The 19,465-nt window shown below is 52.2% G+C and overlaps 8 protein-coding genes across 8 annotated transcripts; 6 read left to right on the top strand and 2 right to left on the bottom strand.

The window, feature by feature from the left end:
- Window positions 1-1,801: 1,801 nt before the first annotated feature.
- On the top strand, window positions 1,802-3,774 carry P170DRAFT_354717 (Ytp1 family protein; the record flags this gene model as incomplete). Its single annotated transcript, XM_024844053.1, has 4 exons — window positions 1,802-2,063; window positions 2,132-2,781; window positions 2,844-3,542; window positions 3,595-3,774. 4 exons carry the CDS (start codon window positions 1,802-1,804, stop codon window positions 3,772-3,774), a joined length of 1,791 nt encoding a protein of 596 aa, XP_024705492.1.
- A 668-nt stretch (window positions 3,775-4,442) lies between these two features.
- On the top strand, window positions 4,443-5,812 carry P170DRAFT_405030 (dienelactone hydrolase family protein). The gene is made up of 4 exons (XM_024846564.1): window positions 4,443-4,879; window positions 4,954-5,282; window positions 5,360-5,477; window positions 5,541-5,812. Exons 1-4 carry the CDS (start codon window positions 4,792-4,794, stop codon window positions 5,741-5,743), a joined length of 738 nt encoding a protein of 245 aa, XP_024705491.1. The 5' UTR covers window positions 4,443-4,791; the 3' UTR covers window positions 5,744-5,812.
- Window positions 5,813-6,439: 627 nt separating this feature from the next.
- On the top strand, window positions 6,440-10,093 carry P170DRAFT_445553 (Gaa1-domain-containing protein; the record flags this gene model as incomplete). The annotated part of the gene is made up of 11 exons (XM_024850722.1): window positions 6,440-6,632; window positions 6,722-6,859; window positions 6,923-7,004; window positions 7,060-7,125; window positions 7,181-7,302; window positions 7,358-7,571; window positions 7,685-7,689; window positions 8,006-8,300; window positions 8,374-8,612; window positions 8,664-9,553; window positions 9,611-10,093. The coding sequence occupies 11 exons, from the start codon at window positions 6,440-6,442 to the stop codon at window positions 10,091-10,093; spliced, it is 2,727 nt and encodes a 908-aa protein (XP_024705490.1).
- A 381-nt stretch (window positions 10,094-10,474) lies between these two features.
- P170DRAFT_463453 (proteasome regulatory particle lid subunit RPN9) lies at window positions 10,475-12,002 on the bottom strand. Its single transcript, XM_024852170.1, has 3 exons — window positions 11,627-12,002; window positions 11,285-11,520; window positions 10,475-11,211 (listed from the first exon to the last, which is right to left on the bottom strand). The coding sequence occupies exons 1-3, from the start codon at window positions 11,892-11,894 to the stop codon at window positions 10,570-10,572; spliced, it is 1,146 nt and encodes a 381-aa protein (XP_024705489.1). The 5' UTR covers window positions 11,895-12,002; the 3' UTR covers window positions 10,475-10,569.
- Window positions 12,003-12,453: 451 nt separating this feature from the next.
- Window positions 12,454-13,467, top strand: P170DRAFT_435380 (class I SAM-dependent methyltransferase). The gene is made up of 2 exons (XM_024848922.1): window positions 12,454-12,772; window positions 12,834-13,467. Exons 1-2 carry the CDS (start codon window positions 12,566-12,568, stop codon window positions 13,413-13,415), a joined length of 789 nt encoding a protein of 262 aa, XP_024705488.1. The 5' UTR covers window positions 12,454-12,565; the 3' UTR covers window positions 13,416-13,467.
- A 209-nt stretch (window positions 13,468-13,676) lies between these two features.
- P170DRAFT_435379 (complex I NDUFA9 subunit family protein) lies at window positions 13,677-15,476 on the top strand. Its single transcript, XM_024848921.1, has 9 exons — window positions 13,677-13,936; window positions 13,999-14,012; window positions 14,083-14,145; window positions 14,202-14,296; window positions 14,359-14,450; window positions 14,503-14,644; window positions 14,702-14,860; window positions 14,926-15,261; window positions 15,315-15,476. Exons 1-9 carry the CDS (start codon window positions 13,785-13,787, stop codon window positions 15,411-15,413), a joined length of 1,152 nt encoding a protein of 383 aa, XP_024705487.1. The 5' UTR covers window positions 13,677-13,784; the 3' UTR covers window positions 15,414-15,476.
- Window positions 15,477-15,612: 136 nt separating this feature from the next.
- On the top strand, window positions 15,613-16,738 carry P170DRAFT_508403 (uroporphyrinogen-III synthase HEM4; the record flags this gene model as incomplete). Its single annotated transcript, XM_024854569.1, has 2 exons — window positions 15,613-15,904; window positions 16,002-16,738. 2 exons carry the CDS (start codon window positions 15,613-15,615, stop codon window positions 16,736-16,738), a joined length of 1,029 nt encoding a protein of 342 aa, XP_024705486.1.
- Window positions 16,739-17,087: 349 nt separating this feature from the next.
- P170DRAFT_445549 (mitogen-activated protein kinase) lies at window positions 17,088-18,382 on the bottom strand (the record flags this gene model as incomplete). The annotated part of the gene is made up of 5 exons (XM_024850721.1): window positions 17,088-17,116; window positions 17,171-17,518; window positions 17,580-17,961; window positions 18,020-18,215; window positions 18,273-18,382. 5 exons carry the CDS (start codon window positions 18,380-18,382, stop codon window positions 17,088-17,090), a joined length of 1,065 nt encoding a protein of 354 aa, XP_024705485.1.
- Window positions 18,383-19,465: the final 1,083 nt, after the last annotated feature.

Below are 19,465 nucleotides of genomic sequence, written 5' to 3'. Positions count from 1 at the left end.
TTAGTTCCGGGTAGTAGACTGAAAGCCAGTGAAGGGCGACGGCGCCTGGGCCTATCGCGCAACAGCCCAGAGCGATAACCGCAAGGATTTGGGGCTAGGGTGGACGAATCAAAGGCCCTCGTTATGCAGGAATATGCACTAGGGAAGGGGATGCCTCCATGATCAACTGATGTTTTTCTCGGATCTGGAAACTGGGAGAAACAGGGCGTCAAAGGAGTTGGGTGGAGGGGATAATCATGGTCATATGGAGTACTTCGTTACTTGTTACTAGTTGTTACTTGTTAGTTGGTCAAGCGTGAACATGAACAGGGGCCAGCCAAGATTCCCCCTCGGCTTCAGGTCGATCAACTGCCCATGGAGTATGGATCCGGTCGTACAGCATTGCCTTTTAGTCCGCAGGATAGTAAGGTGGTAGACGGTGGAGGGCGGGAGATGGTTTCCCATCATTCTTACTTGTGTTTAATGAGCATCCCAGACAGCGTGCCTAATCTAGGCCAGACGCTAAACGGGCGGTACCTTGGAATGAGGTCATCGTCCACGGCACGCTCAGCCGCCGTGACTTGGTCCAGAAGTCACTTGCCGGAGCCTCCGAACTTCCGAGAAGAAGGAGTGAGAAATAAAAATGCATGGATTTAATATTTGCCAAGCCCGAATTATTTATTATCATTATTATTATTTTTTCTGGTGCACCTGTAATGATGTAAGACAAAATCAAATTACGGGAATCGTTTTCACCGTCGGTGTGCATTTGATATACTGATGTGCACACAAGAGAAGGACATACTAGTAGTCGGCCCTATGTAGGTTTGTGAAGAGTGATATCATGACACGTTCGTGGCTGGAAATAGATTTTAGGTAGTATTCACATCCAAGCATCCAAGTGGTAAAGGGATGAAAAAAGAAAAAAGGGAAGACAAAAAAAAAAAAAAAAAAAAAAAAAAAAACCATAAGGTTCCAGACTTACAGTAGTTTACCAACGGATTACACCATTCATTTTCCAAACCGTCGACCTTGACCAAGTCATCATGACGAAGTCGACGAGCTCTTGGAGCGTGGCTTAGAAATCCAAGACCGTTGAGATCCTGAAGTCAACAACGTTTTTCAATATTCTCACGGCTATAGTGATTACGGGGTAAAAGGAAGCCTGGCTGACCACGGCGTATAGTTATCCAAAGCCAACAGGAAGAATTGGCGCCTGGAGCAGGGCGAGTCCGAAGGTGGAGACGTTCGGCACACGGAGCTTTGGGGAGCTTCAGTCTGGCGCCCTTTTGTTTCCACGGCCCTCTCGGCGTCATTGCGCCCTATCCCCGCTGGCTCCGAACAAGAGCTCCAAAGCGACGATGATTAAAAAGGTCCAGCGCGACCCTGTCGCCGCTGTACCTTGCGATTTTTTTTTACTCTTTTCCTTTCCCTGCCTCCGATTCCTGGTTCCCTTCAGCTGGCTGGATGCCATAAATCCTCCCTTCTTGCTCTCGGTCTAGCTCTCCCTCTCCCTTATACTTCAGCCCTACCGACCCGCCTGGCAGATTTTCTCTACCCTCCTCCTGCCGCGCGCATTATTCGCTTCACAGATCCAGGTCTACAGACCGACTTCCTAGTGTTTTGGTCGCGTCTGGAGCCCATCCAGCTAGCTTGCTCTTTATTAAAAATTAAGTCGCGACCAATTTACCGGGAGGATAGCTTGAGTTGCTAGTTGGGACTCCAGCTTGTATACAAAAGCCCGATCGGAATATTGTCCCCTATTAATTCTTTCACTTTTCGCATCTTCTACACGTCGAGAATTAATAGGCCACCTTCACTCATGTGGCGACGAGCTTCTCGTGCCGCGATTGCGGCATCGTTCCTGTTGTTCTCCGTCGCAAGCGCCATTCCACACGGGGATGACCACTCTATGGACATGGACATGGACATGGGTATGCAAATGAATAGCACGAAGCCAGAGCACCCCCCGGAGGCAAGTGAGGACTCTCCGATGAGTTATTTTGCATATGGGAAGCACTCCAGCACGATAATGGCCCACATCGCTCTGATGACCATTGCCTGGTGTTTTCTACTCCCTGTTGGTAAGACTCCTGATTCTGCTTCTCCTGGCGCAGATACTAGACTATAGACACTGACAACGCCATCACAGCCGTCATGCTTAGCATGGCCCGTTCCCGATACGCGCTCGTTTCGCAATTCTTCTTTTTGGTGTTGAATGCGCTGGGTCTGCTCGTTGGTATCATTTACAACAGCCAGACTCCGGATCTCTATGAGAACAATGCCCACCACAAGATTGGATGGATCGCGACTTGGGTCATCAGTGCGCAAGTGATCATGTCGTTGCTATTTGCCTACGCAGGAAGAGGCGAGTCGGATTCGGCCTCTTATGAACGCGCCGCGTTCCTGCCCGTGTCCACCGACGAGATGGCCGAAAGCCCGACCACCTATCCCAATGGCATTCATCACGGCTATCGCTGGTCCAGGGACAGTGGCCAGGGTACCGAGCGCAATTCCTCCTCTCTACACAGCCGCCCTAGCTCTCCGTCTTGCGCATCTCCCTCGGATGAATGCGATACTTTCGACAAACCAGAGCTCGACGTTGACGAGAAACCCGCCCCGGCGCGTGGATGGCTGCGCAGCACTTTCGTCGACCGCTTCTTGGCTAGTCGCGTACCAGGCTTAGTTTCCGGCCGGGCGCTTCGAATCCTCAACGGCATTTATCTGGTTGTCGACAGGCTCATCCTTCAGTTTGGGTTCGTTGCCATCGCTACCGGTGCCGTGACATACGGTGGTATCATGGTTAGTATCCTCAGGAAAACTCAATTCACCCCACAGCATTGTCTAACTTGGAAAACTTTTAGAGAGGAAACGAAATCTTCAATGGCCTCGCGCACTTCATCAAGGGTGGCATTTTCTTCTGGTATGGTTTGTTGACTCTCGGTCGATTCATGGGCAGCTACGCCGACCTCGGCTGGGCCTGGAACGTGAAGCCGTCCAGTGAGATTGTTGGCAAATGGAAAGCCAGAATTCCCTCGGGGGAGTTTACGGAGTCGTTCGTGATCTGGCTGTATGGTGTCACCAATGTGTTCCTCGAACATCTTGCCGGCTGGGGAGGCGCATGGTCTCCTTCTGATCTCGAGCACGTTTCAATTTCCATCCTCTTTTTCGGAGGCGGATTGTGTGGCATGCTTTTCGAATCCAAACGCGTGAAAGACCTGCTCAACTGTACTGTTTTGCGACCGGCCTCCCACATCAACTCTCGTACCTCCGATGCTGCCTGGATCCTTCCCGACACCCAGAGCGTGTCCCTCAACCCGATGCCTGCTCTGGTCATCCTTCTCTTGGGCAGCATGATGGGATCGCACCATCAAACGAGCATGATTTCGACCATGGTGCACAAGCAGTGGGGCAATCTCTTGGTTGGCTTTGCGGTCTCCAGAGCAGTGACTTATTTCTTGTTGTACTTGAAGCCTCCGACCTCGTACTTACCCGCTCGTCCTCCCACCGAAATCGTTGCCGCGTTTTGTTTGATTTCAGGTGGATTGGTCTTCATGCTTAGCGTAAGTACCAGATTTAGCAGCATAAAACGAGCTAGGCTAACTTCTCTCATAGACTCGCAACGTGGTCGAAGCTATGGAATACTATGAACTCGATGCCATGTTCACTTTCACCGTCAGCATGGGATTGACGGCTTTTATCATGGCATGCGAAATCTTGGTCATCGCTCTCAAGGCATGGGCAGTGAAACGCGAGTCTCGTCCTCAGCTCCCTGCCTACCAGTTCCCGGCCTAAGCGTTTTCATCACCCGGCAGAGTCGGGTTTTCCGCCGAAGTCTGCGAACGAAGTACCATACCCCATCACGCAAACACTCCCCTGCTTGTCGATACAATGCTTTTACGGGATTCTGAACGAAAAGAAAAAAAGAAAAAAAGCCGAAAAAAATATCAGTCTTCATTCTTTCAAGTTTTATACCCCCTAAACCAATTGATTTCTGCGTGGCCTGGTATTATGGAGCTTTAGCTGTCCCTGTTCGGGCAGCAAGCCTAATACCACATGTATCAGCGCCCTATTTTGTCCCATGTTGATTCTATTTGACGTGCCCCTGTGTTAATGAATGATATCCCCGAATGACGGATGGTATTAATGAGGAGGAAGTTAGTGATTGGATTGGATTCTGTGACAGTGTTCCGATCAAATGTCTCTTGGAGATACAATGTTGTCCTACATATCTGCGTTTGAACCTGCTTTGTCGAGCTCCTTAATGAACTGTTTAATAGCAATGAACAGCATGAGCTACTCCGCTATCATATCAAGTCACAAATTCCTCTGCAGCTGCCGGAGTTAAACGGCGTTAACAGCGACATCGGCAAAGGTGCCGCCGGCAAATCGGCACTTCGACCGATTACATAACCGTCGTGGCTTCAGAGGCTGCAGACATCGTCATCCAAGCTGACAAGGACCAAATATTCGTGTCTAGAGATTCGAGATTCGAACAGGATGCAGATGCTGGAAGATAAGTAGATTCTACGCCATCTATCTGTCTTCGCTGTGCTTAATGTAGTAAAGTTAATTAATATATGAGCACCTTGGGCGAGGGTTAGGTCATATTAATAATCTTGCTGGAAGAGGGGCAAAGTGGGGAGGAGAGAACGAGCATAGACGTTTCTGAGCCTTTAAAGAGGGGCGCGTATCCCGCTATAACCCACCAACCAATATAACATCCCTGTTGACATTTGTTGTTGCAGAAATCCTTCGGCTCCTCTCCTCTCTTCCCCGGGTTATTTCCGTGCTATCACAAAAAAGTTCATAATGGCTTCCAACGCTCCCGGAGCTTGCTGTGCCTCTGGCTTCAAGCATGAAGGCACTCCCGTCGGCGAGACCAAGAACATTGGAGGCGGTGAGTTCAGCACATTCTTTGGTTTTTGCGTGTCTGGTTTTTGCGATGCAGTGCTGATGGTTGTGAAATCGCAGTCGACACCTACGTCGTTTACCCCAAGGACAACAAGAACCCCGAGAAGGCCGTCGTTATCCTGAGCGACATCTTCGGTATCTATGTCAACGCCCAGCTCCTCGCCGACGAGTTCGCCGCCAACGGATACCTGACCGTCATCCCCGACCTCTTCCACGGCGATCCCATCAAGCTCAGCGACATGGAGTCCGGAAAGGCCGACCTTCCCTCTTGGATCCCTAACCACCAGCCTCCCGTTGTCGACCCTATTGTCGAGTCCACCCTCAAGTACGTCCGCCAGGACTTGGGCGCTAAGAAGGTCGCATCTGTCGGATACTGCTTCGGTGGCAAGGTGAGTCGTTCGAACGATGCTATGGCGGAATCCACACCCTTGGGAAGTCTGGCTAACCAACACCCTCTCCCTTACAGTACGTTTGCCGCTTCGCGAAGCCCGGCAAGTTCGATGTCGGTTACACTGCCCACCCCTCGTTCGTCACCGAGGAGGAACTTGGCAGCATTACCACTCCTCTGTCCATCGCTGCTTCCGGTAAGTTCGGCTATTTGCGGAGATGGAACAGAACAGAGCCTTGACTGACGCATTGGATGATAGAAATCGACCAGATCTTCACCACCGAGCTCCGTCACAAGTCCGAGGGTATCCTGATCAAGACTGGCCAGCCCTGGCAGATCAACCTCTTCAGCGGTGTCACCCACGGATTCGCCGTCCGCGCCGACCTGAGCAACAAGCACTTCAAGTTCGCCAAGGAGCAGGCTTTCTGCCAGGCCGTGACGTGGTTCAACCAGTACCTTTAAATAATATTCTATAGTAGTATTATGAGCATTGGATAGTTAATGAAATGAAATGGAATGAAGACGAGGCACTAGTATTTGGGAAGTGAAACAGTAGAAGCGATAAGGCTTATCGACCACGTGACCGGGGATCCGCGAAGGCCAAGATCCACCGCGAAGAACAGGTAAGCGTCTGGCCCCGATTGTTCATTCCTGCTGCCGTTGCTGCTTTGAAGCGTCGAAGACCACCGTTCTTGGTTGAGGTGACTGGCTGCGTTTGCCGGTTCCCTCTCCTTTCTTGTCATCTCCCCCGACGTGATCGGTCCTTGTTTGGTTCCTGGGTCGCGTGGGTTTTTACGAGCTGTCCGCGGACTTTCCTCCCGATCTGCCAGCCTGGCATAGTGCGACTGGATTCCATTCTCTAATTCCGTTGCTCTTCGACCATTTGACGAGTTATACTTCTCATTTATCGACTGGCACTGCATTGCGTTGCGTTGAGCATTACCTACTGCCTCATTCATTCCTTTTCTCCCTCGGTACTAAGAGCGCGCCGATCCGACGACCCTAGCAGATTCGAATTTGCCCGACCTTAGGCGTTCTCTGTCTTTGTCTCGATTTCGGTGGATTACCTGCAGCAACCTTTAGCTTGCTGTACATATTATACCCTACACATCACTACGACATTCGTTACTTGGAACACTAGACGAATCACGAAACAATATGGCCACCCCAGCCGCCTTGCCTCCGCTGCCGTTCAACCCTTCGAGGGTACGATCATACATACTCCGCCTACCTCTATTCACGCGACTAGTGCTTCTGGCGGTGCTTGTGTTCTGGCTGCTCGAGCTGCAGACCATTTGGAGTGTGGTACAATGGGGTTCTTTGACCCCCGATGAGATTGGTTTTGGCAGCAGTATGTTCCCTGTCTGCTTGGGATATTCTCCCATCGGCTTCCTAGGGTGAATCCGTACAAGTGCACATGGTTCTAACTCGGCGAAACAGTGTATCGGTTGAACACATATCCGTTCATTCACATGGGATTCTTCCACGCTTTCCTGAACTTGCTCGCGCTTACGCCGTTGTTGGAGCGTTTCGAAGCCGAGCATGGTACATTGACGGCTGTTGCTTTGTTTATTGGGCGTAAGGATACCCTGACTGTCGTCGAATATCTGGGCGAGGGTGCTGACAGGTTCTTTTGCGCAGCTCTTTCCACATTCCCTGCTGGTCTGTACCTACTGGTTGAGAAGGTCCTCCTGCATAGGAACACTGCCGTTGTTGGCGCCAGGTGAGTGTACACTACCTCTGATTACAGGCAAGGCCGTCACTGACATCTTCTGAAGTGTCTGGGTCTTCCTCCTTCTCGGCTCCGAAGCCATCAGGACTTTCAAATCCAACCCCTACTTCAGGTACTTTATTTACTGCTCGCCAACTATGCATCTTTAGCCACTAACAAATTGTCAGTCTCGGTACTTCGAGAATCCCGACTTGGACTTCGCCCCTGGTGGCATGCTTTGTTGTCGCGATTCTCGTGCCAAACACGAGCTTCCTTGGCCACTTGTGCGCCATTGTTGTCGGGTATTTGCGTAAGTTCATCTATTGCGATCTCTACGGTTTGTTTGGCGCTAATACCAGTGTTAGTTGGTCTCGGTTACCTCAAGGTCTTTGTTCCGCCCGAGAAAGTTCTGCGATGGATCGAAGGAAAACTGAACCTCCTCGGACGACTGCCGCATTACGTGTCTGTGGACCAGAAGACGTATGGACGCTACGGTGTTCTGCCCATGACCAGCGCCGGGGGTGAGCGACCTACGCCCTTGAGCTATCTGGGATCGAATCAGCGCCTGGGATCCTCGGAGTAAACACAGAAGACGGCCTGAAAACTACATTTCTTGTGCATATTTGGTACATCCACGGTCTTGACTATAGTAGCCTGCAAAGAGTGGTGTGAAAAGTTGGGCTTATAGACAGTAACAGTATAGTATAGTAATAATTATTCTCGTTGTGCAGATGGTCTCTCCCGCTCGACGTAAATTTACTTGGGCCGATGCGGAGGCGGAATCGCCATCTCTCCAGCTTCCATGCACCACGCAAGTCGGGGAGACTCCCCCTAATCACTTTGGTTTCTCCTAATGGCATTAAAATGTAAGTCCGATGGCCCGCAGCTTTTCTCTCGCTCGGTCAATTACGCTCCATTCCCATCTCCCTCCCGTTCATTCTGTGTACCCCGGATTCCCGCCGCGAAAGGACAGCTCAGGTCAAATCAACTGCTGACGACGTCCCAAATGACAGCTGCAATCCGCAAATTGCGGAGTAATCCTCGATTCCTCTTCGTGCGCCTTCCGTATCTCCTCTCGTTTCTCTGCATCGTCGCAGGCATTGTCTGGCTTCTACTCCTGCCCCTCAATGATTACTCCCGCCGAACCTACATATCCGAAAACGCGCTTCTCCCCGGTCAAGTCCATGCCTACTTTTCGGGCAGTGAGCAGCATATCTTTCGCGGGTACAAAAAGGAATTAGAAGGGCTGTTTCCCGAAGGCTATCAGAGCGAGGGTCAAGATAAATCGGATGTTGAATTGACTCCTGCGTATGTTGGGATGAGTGTCTCGTGGTCGACCTCCTTGCGACGCGGAATCGCTAACGTGCGAGCTTTCGATTAGGATATCCGAAAAGATACAGTCGATTCTACGAGCCGCTGGACTGAAAGTAGCGACGCAGAATTACGAATACACTTCCTCGGGGATCACGCACCAAGGGCAGAATGCCTATGCAATCATCCATGCGCCGCGCGGGGATGCGACAGAGGCAATTGTTTTGGTTGCGGCCTGGAAAACTGTGGATGGAGAGTTGAACCTCAATGGTGTTACGCTGGCACTGACGCTGGCACGGTATTTCAAACGTGAGTCTGAACGGTCCTCGAAGTGGATTTTCTGGCTAATTTCCCTCTCAGGATGGTCTTTGTGGTCCAAGGATATTATATTCGTGATTACGCCTGATAGTAAGACAGGGACGCAGGCCTGGATCGACGCCTACCACGATATGCAACCGTCATCTGTCCAGCCTCTTCCGTTGAAGAGCGGTGCGTTGCAAGGAGGCCTGGTTATCGAGTATCCTTTCGATCATCGCTTCGAGTCGTTGCACATTGTCTACGATGGCGTCAACGGTCAACTGCCCAACTTAGATCTTTTCAACACTGCGGTGTCCATTGCCGGAGGTCAGATGGGAATTGGATCCAGTTTACAGGAGATGTGGAATCACAATGATAGCTACGAGAGACGCCTCGAGACTATCATGAGAGGCATGATCAAGCAAGGGTTTGGGTACGCCACGGGAGCCCATAGTAGCTTTATGCCGTACCATATCGACGCGATCACTCTACAGACCAAAGGTGACGGCTGGCAGGATGAAATGGCGTTGGGTCGAACCGTGGAGAGTCTCTGCCGCAGCTTGAACAATTTGCTGGAGCACTTGCATCAGAGTTTCTTCTTTTACCTTCTGATGCACACCAACCGTTTCGTCAGCATCGGTACATATCTCCCCAGTGCGATGCTGGTTGCCGGCAACTTTACCATCATGGCGATCACCTTGTGGCTGCGGACTGGGTACTATCGGGCTGCTCAGGAGGCATCCTCCAAGACCGCTCCTTCGCAAGATGAGAAATCCAAGGACAAACCAGCCAAGGCTCAAGAAACTCCCAATGCAGACAACGGCGCGCCGGAAAAGAAGCCTAGCTCAGATGGTGACATCGAGCGTCACCTCGCCCTTCCCCTGACTTTCGTTGTCAGCCTTCACTTGCTTGGATTGGTTCCTCTCTACATCTTCAACAACCTCTCCTACAAGGTAAGTCACCACTCCGCATCGCCCTCACTCTCACTCCACAGCTCACAATACCCCCAGTACTTCACTACCGCAACCTACACCTGCATCGCAGCCGACATCATCCTCCCCGTCGCCCTTGCAACGCTCCTCACCCAAAACTCCAAGTCCTCCAACCCCCAACAACACCATCTCATCAAGTCCTTCTCCCTCCTCCTTCTTGGCCTTTTCCTCTCCACCCTCGCCACCCTCAACTTCTCTCTCTCCTTCATGGTCGGCCTCCTCTGCACCCCGCTCAGCTTCATCACCCGCGTCAGTCCCCGCGTCAACGCTCCCCTCCGCTACGCTCTGTCTACCATCGGGCTCCTCATCCTCAACGCCCTGTCGCCCCCGGTCGTGGTTCTGGCTGCTTGCTGGTACACGGGGGTTTCGGTCGAGACGGTCTTGACGCAGGCTGCCTTTGGATGGGATGTCTGGGGCATGTGGACGCAGGTGGTGGTTTGGTGTGTCTGGTGGCCTGCCTGGGTGATTGGTTGTGCATTGCTAGGTTCTTCGTTCTTTTGAGATTAAGCCCTGTTGTTTTTTCTTTTATCTGTTTGGGTTTCCTGCGCAGACTAGAGATCATCCATGATATAGTATATACAGACATATATATATATATGTGTGTGTTCTTTTCTTGAGTAGTATGTTTGTATATGATCGATTCCCGGCTCATTGGTGCGTTGCTTGTATATACATCTCTAGTTTTATAAGACCCAGTGATTAAAGGTGGTAAGGCTCGTAGAAAGGCCATCCTATAAACCAAGAACAGAAGTGGACTATCTTAGGAGATATACTAAGCAATATGTAAAAGAAAATGAGTTGCAGGGAAAGAGTAGCCTGCTGGGAGCAAGTTTTGAATTCTATATCTGGAACTAATATACCCAATGGGTGATTTACTTCATACGTGATTCAATTATAGTGAGGAATCTAGTACTGATTTCGTACATACATGCCATGGTGGGAACCCTTTTTAGTGGAAACAAAAAGAGACCTATAAATCATGCAGCCCACACGTCCTTTCCAACACCCTCGATCCAGTGACCCAGCTGGTTCACACCCGCATCCCAGTCCTTGAGTCTGTTCCGCATGCCGTCGATCTGAGTCATATCCAGGACCTTGGGCTGCACCCAGTGGATCTGAGCGACCTGGCCCACCTGGTCGATGGCGCCCTTGAGCAGGCCCAGCGACAAAGCCTTCATGATCAGATGCTCGATCTCCTCGGGCTTGACCTTGGTTTCGGAGGAGATGGACGCGAAGGTCAGGTTGCGGTCGTGCGGGGGCCGACGGAAGACCATCTCCGTGAGGGCGGAGAGAGAGATTTTCTGGTACAGGAAGATGCGGTGCTGCTCGAGCAGCTGGTTCTTGGAGATGTTGCCGGCGAGAACGTCATAGGCCGTCAGGTCACCGCGGTTGAAGGCGAAGAGGAGATCGCGCAGCCAGTTGTGGGGGGTTTCGGTGAGGGAGTCCAGGATGGGGTGCAGCAGCAGTTCACCGAAGTTGTAGATGGAGTCGGAGACGAGCGCGGCCACGCTGAGATTGTAGGCGCGGGAGACACGCTCGGATTCGTCGAGATCCTCTAGGGTGACGCAAGCGAGATAGAGAAGGGCGTTCTTGTAGAAAGAGGCGAATTCTTCCTTGGCCTGTTTGGATGTATCAAGGTCAATACGAAGGGGTTCCTCGGAATTGGGTTGTCAAAGGACGGGAAACACATACGTGAAAGTAGTCAGCGTTAACCTTGTAGAAGGAGGCATGCACAACAGTCTCCACCGCGTCGAAGGTATCCAAGACCTTCTGGCACAGCTCTAAGTCCTTCTGCGCCCCGTCCAGATTCTGTAGTCGTTGCTTGACATTGGCGACATCCGCAAGGGCATAGATGTAGGCATCTTGTGACTCGGGCTTATTGACTTTCTCGGCGAGTGATGTGAGGAAGGACAGTCGTTCTTGGTCATCTGTGAACGGAACGATATCAGCCCCCAGAACGTCTAGATGAAGTCTAGATAAAACATTTTCCTCCCAAGAGTGGGACGCATCAACTCCGAGTCTTTTGATACTTACCGGCACATTGCGTCGACGCCATCAAACCGAGCGACACGAACTTGAGCTGGTTGATCCGGTCGGCGAAGCTGAGCACGAACGTCTTGAATATCGGTAGTCGTTGGGGAGCACTCTCTGGTAGACGGAAGAATTCGATCAGGGAATCGGTAAGCTGATGCCATAGCTTACGCTCCCAGTGGTCTTCGAAGCTGAGGAAGAAGGGTTGGCATGATTCGGGAGCTCGCTGCAGCTGGTCGGCTAGGAAGTCGGAGATCTTTTGGTTCTCCATGGCGGAGATGAGGGCGCAAGGAGTGTTGAGGCAATACGATGGAAGGTCGAAGAGAGGCGATGGATAGCTTGATGAGATAGAATGGGGCGGAGGAAGCGTAGGGAAGAGCTGTTCTGGCGGGGAGGAGCAGCAACGGGCGACTCTCATGGAATCGAGAGCTGACCGGAGGCGAAGGCGGTGAGCCGCCACATGACATCGTTCTGTGCCTGCGATCTATAGTATACCCTCTGTAGATTCTACAGAATACTGTCTACTCTGTCCCCGGAGACATTCTCGGATGCTTTCCATTCTCTGTGGGCCAGACTGGCCAAGATTAGTGCTTAGATCGTTCTCGCCCCTGGTTCTCCAACCCATTGAGGGTCTGATGACTGTCCATGGAAAGTGTCCGATATCTCTCCGACAAAGCCTAGAATTCCAGACGGCATCAGGCTGAGTCCATCATCTATTGCCAATGGACCCTATAAATATGGCCATCGCTGCTGCTCATTTCCTTCATTTTTCTTCTCTTTCGTATTATGTTTATACTCCATAACCGCATCTTCCTGTATATCCTAACATTGCTCCCCCTACTATCTCTTTTCTTCTACAACTCTACCAGTACCATCCCATCAACCATGGAGGACTTCACCGAAAAGAATAGACGGGTCTTTGAGTAAGTCACCTGCAGCTGCATGCCAAAAGAATCAACGGCTGATCAAGGTCACAGGAAACTGTCCAAAACCTACAAAGACGACTTTAGCGACGCCATGGCCAAGATGTACCGCACAGTCCAGGAGCGTCGCCTCTGGGCTAGTGACACTTGGACAGACACGGAAGCCGGAAAAGGAAAGGAGATCAAGGTCCTCGAATATGCATGTGGTCCAGGAACCGTTTCTTTGGTGAGAAGAGCACCTGCTGTGAGCAGCAATTATCCAACGGAGAGAAGCTAACAAGTCCAAGGCGCTGGCACCCTTCGCCACTCGAGTTGTTGGCTTGGATATCTCCGATGGAATGGTTGAGGAATACAACAACAATGCGCGTGAGGCTGGTTTCGCAGATAAGATGGTCGGCTACAAAGGCAACCTCTTCGGGGAATCCGGGTCAACAGAACTCTCAGGTCCCGAGTTTTCCGACTTTGACGTCGTGGTTGTCAGCATGGCCCTGCACCACTTTGAAAAGCCGGATCTAGCCGTGAAGCGGTTGGCGGAGCGGTTGAAGAAGGGCGGGACGTGCTTGATTATCGACATGATCCCAAATGACCAGCATCCTCATTCTCACGGATCAGACCACCACCCGCATGGACATGGACATGGTCACTCTCATGGACATGACGACTCTCACGAGAATGAAGAGGAATTCACAGACGCCAAACATACGATCAAGACCCATGGGTTCACCCAGGCTGACATGCAGAAGCTGTATGATGCAGCTGGAGTCGGAATGAACTTTGACTACCAGGTCCTAGAGGAGCCGTGGTCATTCAATAAGAACGGGCACAGTTTCTCCATGACCATTTTCACGGCGAGAGCGCAGCTTTCATAGGATGTAGGGGATAGCTTTTAATTCGAAGACCATAATTATTGCCGGACATCGGGTGAAAGTAGTAGTTGTAATGTACACAGAGAGAGAGAATGCGAGATCAAATGCAAGAACGAGGATGAATAAGCAATATGAGTCCAATCAGCCAATCACCGTCGAGCAATAGTCAGGCCAGAGAGTGCTGTCCGAATGCGGACTAGCGCACCAAGTCCCGTGCCGGGCAGTTTGGTTTGCGTTTCTCCAAGGACGACGACCGTCGTGAAGTCCAGCTTCCAGCACAAGTCCCGCCTGCTGAGCTTCGCTCTCTCCACTCTCCCACTCTCTCCTACTGAACTCGCTGGTCTCGTCTGTTTGACCACTTGAACAGAGACCATGCAGAAGTGCCGGGCCGCCAATTCCGCCTTGGGGTCGAGGACAATCGTCCCCCCCACCCCTCGAGTCCAATTGCAGTCGCAGCGCCGCAATCTCCAGGATGTTGCTATTTCCCGGACCGGAAAGCCGATCCTGAAGGTTCAGGGTGGACGGTAAGGCGCAATTGCATTGATGTGGTGTCTCAAGACAGATGGCTGACTGAACGCTCTCACAGGTCGTCTTTGGGAGGTACATATAGCCCTTTTTTCCCGACCGCATCGCATCGCCCGCAGAGAATTTAACTCGAACTGCAATTTAGGTCACACCGCGACTGTCTTCGGTGCTACTGGTTTCCTGGGCCGATACATTGTCAACAAGCTCGGTAGGTCCTCAATTGACCCCGATGGAAACCGACCGCGAGTAATTAACATGGAGCAGCTACGCAGGGATGCAACGTTGTCGTTCCCTACCGCGAGGAGATGGCCAAGAGACACCTGAAGCCGACTGGTGATCTCGGACGTGTCACCTTCATCGTATGTATTTCCTTAGCGCGAGTCCTACCCGGAACACGAGCGACTTACACAAACGCTTCCAGGAATACGATCTGCGTAACACCCAGTCGATCGAGGAGAGTGTCCGTCACTCCGACATTGTCTACAACCTTGTCGGTCGCCAGTATCCTACCAAGTTAGTGGAACAAACATGCAGATGGTTTGAGGGCCTACTAATAGGCGTGCAGGAACTTCTCGTACACCGATGTCCATGTCGACGGCGTGGAGCGCATCGTTGAGGCCACTGCCAAGTACGACATCGACCGTTTCATCCACGTCTCTTCCTACAACGCGAACAAGGACTCTCCCTCCGAGTACTTCGCGACCAAGGTCGGTTGAACTATGTCCAACTCAACCAAGAGCAGCAAAGAAGCTAATCCAGCGTAGGGATGGGGAGAGGAAATCGTTCGCTCCATCTACCCCGAGACCACCATCGTCCGACCCGCCCCGATGTTCGGTTTTGAGGACAACCTCCTCCACAAGCTTGCTGGCGTGACTAACCTTTTCACCGCCAACCACATGCAGGAGCGCTTCTGGCCCGTTCACGTAAGTCCAGGCCCAACGAGAGAGTGCCTTCTTTGTTCCGGTAAGAGAAGCTGACGTAGTAATAGGCCATCAACGTCGGTGCTGCCCTCGAGCTTATGCTCCACGACGACTCCACCGCTGGTCAGACCTATGAGCTTTACGGCCCCAAGAACTACTCGACTGCTGAGATTGCCGAGCTGGTCGACCGCGAAATCATCAAGCACCGCCGCCACATCAACATTCCCAAGCGCGCCCTGAAGCCTCTGGCGTACTACCTGAACAAGTTCATCTGGTTCCCCACCATGTCCGCCGACGAGGTGGAGCGCGAGTTCATGGACCAGCAGATTGACCCGACTGCTAAGACCTTCAAGGACTTGGGCATTGAGCCTGATGACCTGGCCAATCTGACTTTCCACTACCTGGTAAGCTCTCCGCACAGGACTTATCCGGAGTTTTATGCTAACTGTCTCTACAGAAAGGATACCGTAGCGCCTCGTACTACGACCTGCCCCCTGCCACGGAGCGGGAGCAACGGGAGGAGAAGAAGTACCTGCACGTCCTGGACACCCAGTAGTGGATTGTGTTTCTTTAATGTATATAAGTTACTAGACTCGAAGTTTTCCCATTTGTTGTTGAAGTGGAGCCTCAGATCGTAGAGATAATGACGTCGTTCGCTTTCCGTACCTCGGAGCTCCATCACCGACAGGGCAATTAACTAAAGCTTCAACCTCTACTCCTCAACCCCACCACATCCCCCCAAAGACACATCCACCATGACGAACTCCCCCTTCTCCTTCGCCTCCTCCCCCGCCACGCCAATCCTACTACTCAAAACCAAATCCTCGCCCGCAGACGGCTACGAGGAATTCTTCTCCGCCCACAACTACAACCCCGCCTTCATCCCCGTCCTCGAACACCACTTCCACGAACCAAACCTCCGCTCCGTCCGCCTGCTCTTCGAGTCCGGCGCGCTGAACCCAGGCCCAGGCAGGAAATATGGCGGGCTGATCTTCACCAGCCAGCGCGCTGTCGAGGGGTTCGCGAAATTGGTTGATGAGTTGGATGGTAGGTTCACTTCCCAATCATTCATTTAGCTTCACCCTACCTTACGTCCTAGAGTACCGGATACACACAGATGAAACTAACTAGAGATCTCAAATAGACTCAATAACCTCTCCCGCCTCCCACTCCCTCCCCCTCTACACCGTCGGACCCGCAACCTCCCGCTCCCTCACGACCCTCCGAGACGCGCACCTCCCCCACGCCACCATCCACGGCGCAGAGACCGGGAACGGCGAAGCCCTGGCCCATTTCATTCTACAGCATTATCCCGCTTTTCACTCCTCTGGTCCCTCCTCTGACACTGCCGGAAACACTGCCGCTGCTGGTGGTGGTAGTAATGGTTACGGTGATGACGCACAGCTACCGCTCCTCTTCCTCGTCGGCGAACAGCGCCGCGATATCATTCCCAAGACGTTAATGGGTGCGGAGCCGGGTCGACGCATCGGGGTTGATGAGCTGGTGGTGTACGAGACGGGGGTGATGGGGTCGTTTGAGAGGGAGTTTGGGGAGGCGGTTGGTGCGGCGAGGGGGTATTTAGATGGGGATGCAGATGGGCAAGGGAAGAGGGCAGTGTGGGTGGTTGTGTTTTCGCCGACGGGGTGTGATGCGATGGTGAGGGTTTTGGAAAAGCAGAGACAGAGAGGAGGGCAAGGGGAAGAAGAGGGAGGGGGCAAGAGGCTGGAGGGGATATTTGTGGCGACGATTGGGCCGACGACGAGGGATCATTTGCGGAAGTTGGGGTTTGAGGTGGATGTTTGTGCAGAGAGGCCGAGTCAGGAGGGAGTTGGGGAGGGGATTGAGAGGTTTATGGACAAATGGAGGGGGTCGTCTTCGTGATTGACGATGGGTTTGGGGTGGATTAATCCGAGAGTATGCTGTATATGATATAGATTTACCATTTACCAGGGCGACTGCTAAAGGTGCTCGCTAAGACCAGCTTATCTGCTCACTACTGTAAACTATGGGAAAGCAACCGGACGCCTGAACGATCAATGGGTCAAAATGACAATCGAGACGAGTATCGTAGTCGAAATGCGCGAGCATGGTTTAACCCTGGCTTTCGTCTATGCAACTGAGATGTGAGACTCAAAACAACAACCCGTTTCCTAGCCCTCAGCTTCTTCATGTTTCCAAATCCTAGGATACGAGAATAGATAGACATGTGTATGTCTTGCTATCGGAGTATTTACCGCATGATCTCCTCGTAGATCAGGACTGTAGACAAATCAGTATGAGTCGGTCTAAAGAATAGACTGGGACTGGGCTCACTCTTCAACTGCTCCTTGCTGAGAGCATCCTTGTTCTTGTCGAAATCAAAGAAGCCTTCAGGAATTGGCGGCGCCGTGGGCTCATCCTCCGGGTCATGATAAGGCTCCAAGTAGGGGTGACGCAAGGCATCCTCCACCGAAATTCGCTTGGCGGGATTGAACGCCAAAAGCTTCTCCAAAAGATCCAGCGCCAATTCGTTGCTCTTGGGGAACAAAGCTCGGAATGGGATCTTCTTCTTGAAGGGAAGAGAACGGATGTACTCCCGGGCTCGTCGGGACTTGATTCCGTAGTAATCCTCCATGGTTGGTGTCCCGAGGACATCCAGAATAAGAGTCAATTGATGATGATCTGAGGCTCATATTAGTTCTGCTTAGAGTCCATTATCATCATTCCCAGAGGATGAACTTACAATCTTTGCCTGGGAACAAAGGCTTGCCGCTCAGCATCTCGGCTAGGATGCAGCCAACACTCCACACGTCGATGGCCTTGGTGTATTCTTTGAAGGTCAACATGATTTCCGGAGCACGGTACCATCGAGTCGCCACATATTCCGTCATGAATCCCGAGTTGTCGTCCGTAGACGCAGCCGAACGAGCGAGACCGAAATCGCAGACTTTCAAGTCACAGTTCGCGTTGAGGAGAAGATTCGAGGGTTTGAGGTCACGGTGGAGAACGTTGGCGGAGTGCATGGCTTTGAGAGCACGCAGGGTCTGGTAGATGAAATACTGGCAGTGGTCGTCGGAGAGATCTTGGGTACGGATCACGCGGTGCATGTCTGTCTCCATCAATTCCTGTGACAATGGTGAGCATCTTGTCTGCGTGCTGACAATCCCATCAAAATCCCTTTACCTGAATCAGATAGACTTCGTTAAAGCTTTCATAGTTGCGAGGTCTCTGGATGTCCAAAATGGAGATGATGTTCTCGTGGTTGAAATACCGCAGCAGCTTCATTTCACGCAGAGTTCGCAGACAGAACATCGAGTGGTCGAACGGGGTGATCTTCTTGATGGCGACTTTTTGCCCCGAGGGCTTGTGGATAGCGGAGCTAGAAGATGTCAGTATCAGCTCGAGGTTTGACCCCCCCTCACAGGGCCGTTCTTACCAGACAACTCCGTAGGCACCTTCACCGATAACATCTTGAATTTCGTATTGATCGGAAACGTTGAAGGAGATCTTGCGCGACCCTCCTTGGGGAGGCAGCTGCTGCACCATTGTTGCTGATTATGAGGAACTAGACTGCGTTAGTGACGGTGCGTAAACGACGGAGGTCAGTCGGTCCAGTCGGTCCAGCGGGTTGTTCCTGGTTCACGCATGTGGGAAAGCAACCAGCACCAGGACCTGCGTGCTCAGCAGCCGAAGAGACACGCCATCCCCGCTGGTTGCAGGCAGATCACCAGCAAATGACAACCCAGTGACGTTGTGACCAGACCCCGTCCCAGGCGGATGCAAAGATGGCGCTTACATTCGATTTACACGGCAAAGAGAGATCTTGGGAGACGAGGGATTAGTTGCAGCAGGCTCGCATGCGCTGACGGTGGAGAAGCAGGGGACGGCGGTTCGAGGGTCGAATGCGGGGTATGGCGCCCGTGTCTGCGATCGAAACGAGCTGGGATGCGTCCGCTCAGTCAAACGTCCTGGAGAGATAGTGGACGGGATCGCCGGGGTTTGCGGTCGAGGGGGACTCGGAGATGACGTGGATGAATGGAATCTGAATGCGAACAATGGACGGCGTGTAAGCAAGACAACGAAGGACAGTGGCTCGGCGACAGAGACGAAAGAATCTAGGACCGGAAATGGATCAGGTCCTGGATCAGGGACCGTTGACGAGCATTGGAGGGTCGACAAAGGAACCATGCAGGGTTCAGAGCACCGAGAAAAAGGAGAACGGCCATACCTCAAGGAGCAGGGCCGGTCTTGGACCTGAGATGGATGTTTCACGGGCGTGTTCTATTTTTAAACGCTTCGACAGGCAAAGACGCAGCGGACGGTCTATCAAGCTGGAAGGCCGGACGACGGGGAGGGGGAAGAGAAAAGGATGGAGGAGACGAGTCGAGCAAATACCCACCGCGAGAGAAGGCGAGGAGAGAAGAGGAGAAGAGAGGAGGGGCTGATGGAACGAAGCGCCGTGAAACCCAAAGGAGATTAAGCGGTGGGGCCGCCGTGGAGGGGAAGTCTTCCTGGACTTTGTCGGAGTAAACAATATTTAACAGAGATGTCTGAACGGTGGAAAGGACAGATCCAGAACCAGACTCCAGCGAAGGTTCCCTGGATCCTGTTCCTTGGATCCTCGTCGGC

Source organism: Aspergillus steynii (genome assembly GCF_002849105.1).
Source record: "Aspergillus steynii IBT 23096 chromosome Unknown P170scaffold_3, whole genome shotgun sequence".
NCBI lineage: Eukaryota > Fungi > Ascomycota > Eurotiomycetes > Eurotiales > Aspergillaceae > Aspergillus > Aspergillus steynii.
This window is presented reverse-complemented; position numbering and strand designations above follow the sequence as displayed.

Excerpts from the sequence above, each read along its gene's own strand:
- P170DRAFT_405030 (XM_024846564.1), top strand. The coding sequence starts at position 4,792 with ATGGCTTCCAACGCTCCCGGAGCTTGCTGTGCCTCTGGCTTCAAGCAT. Across the intron at positions 4,880-4,953 it reads GACCAAGAACATTGGAGGCG|TCGACACCTACGTCGTTTAC; the intron begins GTGAGTTCAGCA and ends GTGAAATCGCAG. Across the intron at positions 5,478-5,540 it reads TCTGTCCATCGCTGCTTCCG|AAATCGACCAGATCTTCACC; the intron begins GTAAGTTCGGCT and ends ATTGGATGATAG.
- P170DRAFT_435380 (XM_024848922.1), top strand. The coding sequence starts at position 12,566 with ATGCCAAAAGAATCAACGGCTGATCAAGGTCACAGGAAACTGTCCAAA. Across the intron at positions 12,773-12,833 it reads GTCCAGGAACCGTTTCTTTG|GCGCTGGCACCCTTCGCCAC; the intron begins GTGAGAAGAGCA and ends AACAAGTCCAAG.
- P170DRAFT_435379 (XM_024848921.1), top strand. The coding sequence starts at position 13,785 with ATGCAGAAGTGCCGGGCCGCCAATTCCGCCTTGGGGTCGAGGACAATC. Across the intron at positions 14,451-14,502 it reads GGTCGCCAGTATCCTACCAA|GAACTTCTCGTACACCGATG; the intron begins GTTAGTGGAACA and ends ATAGGCGTGCAG. Across the intron at positions 14,861-14,925 it reads AGCGCTTCTGGCCCGTTCAC|GCCATCAACGTCGGTGCTGC; the intron begins GTAAGTCCAGGC and ends ACGTAGTAATAG.
- P170DRAFT_463453 (XM_024852170.1), bottom strand. The coding sequence starts at position 11,894 with ATGGAGAACCAAAAGATCTCCGACTTCCTAGCCGACCAGCTGCAGCGA. Across the intron at positions 11,521-11,626 it reads GGCGTCGACGCAATGTGCCG|ATGACCAAGAACGACTGTCC; the intron begins GTAAGTATCAAA and ends TTCCGTTCACAG. Across the intron at positions 11,212-11,284 it reads TTAACGCTGACTACTTTCAC|GCCAAGGAAGAATTCGCCTC; the intron begins GTATGTGTTTCC and ends ACATCCAAACAG.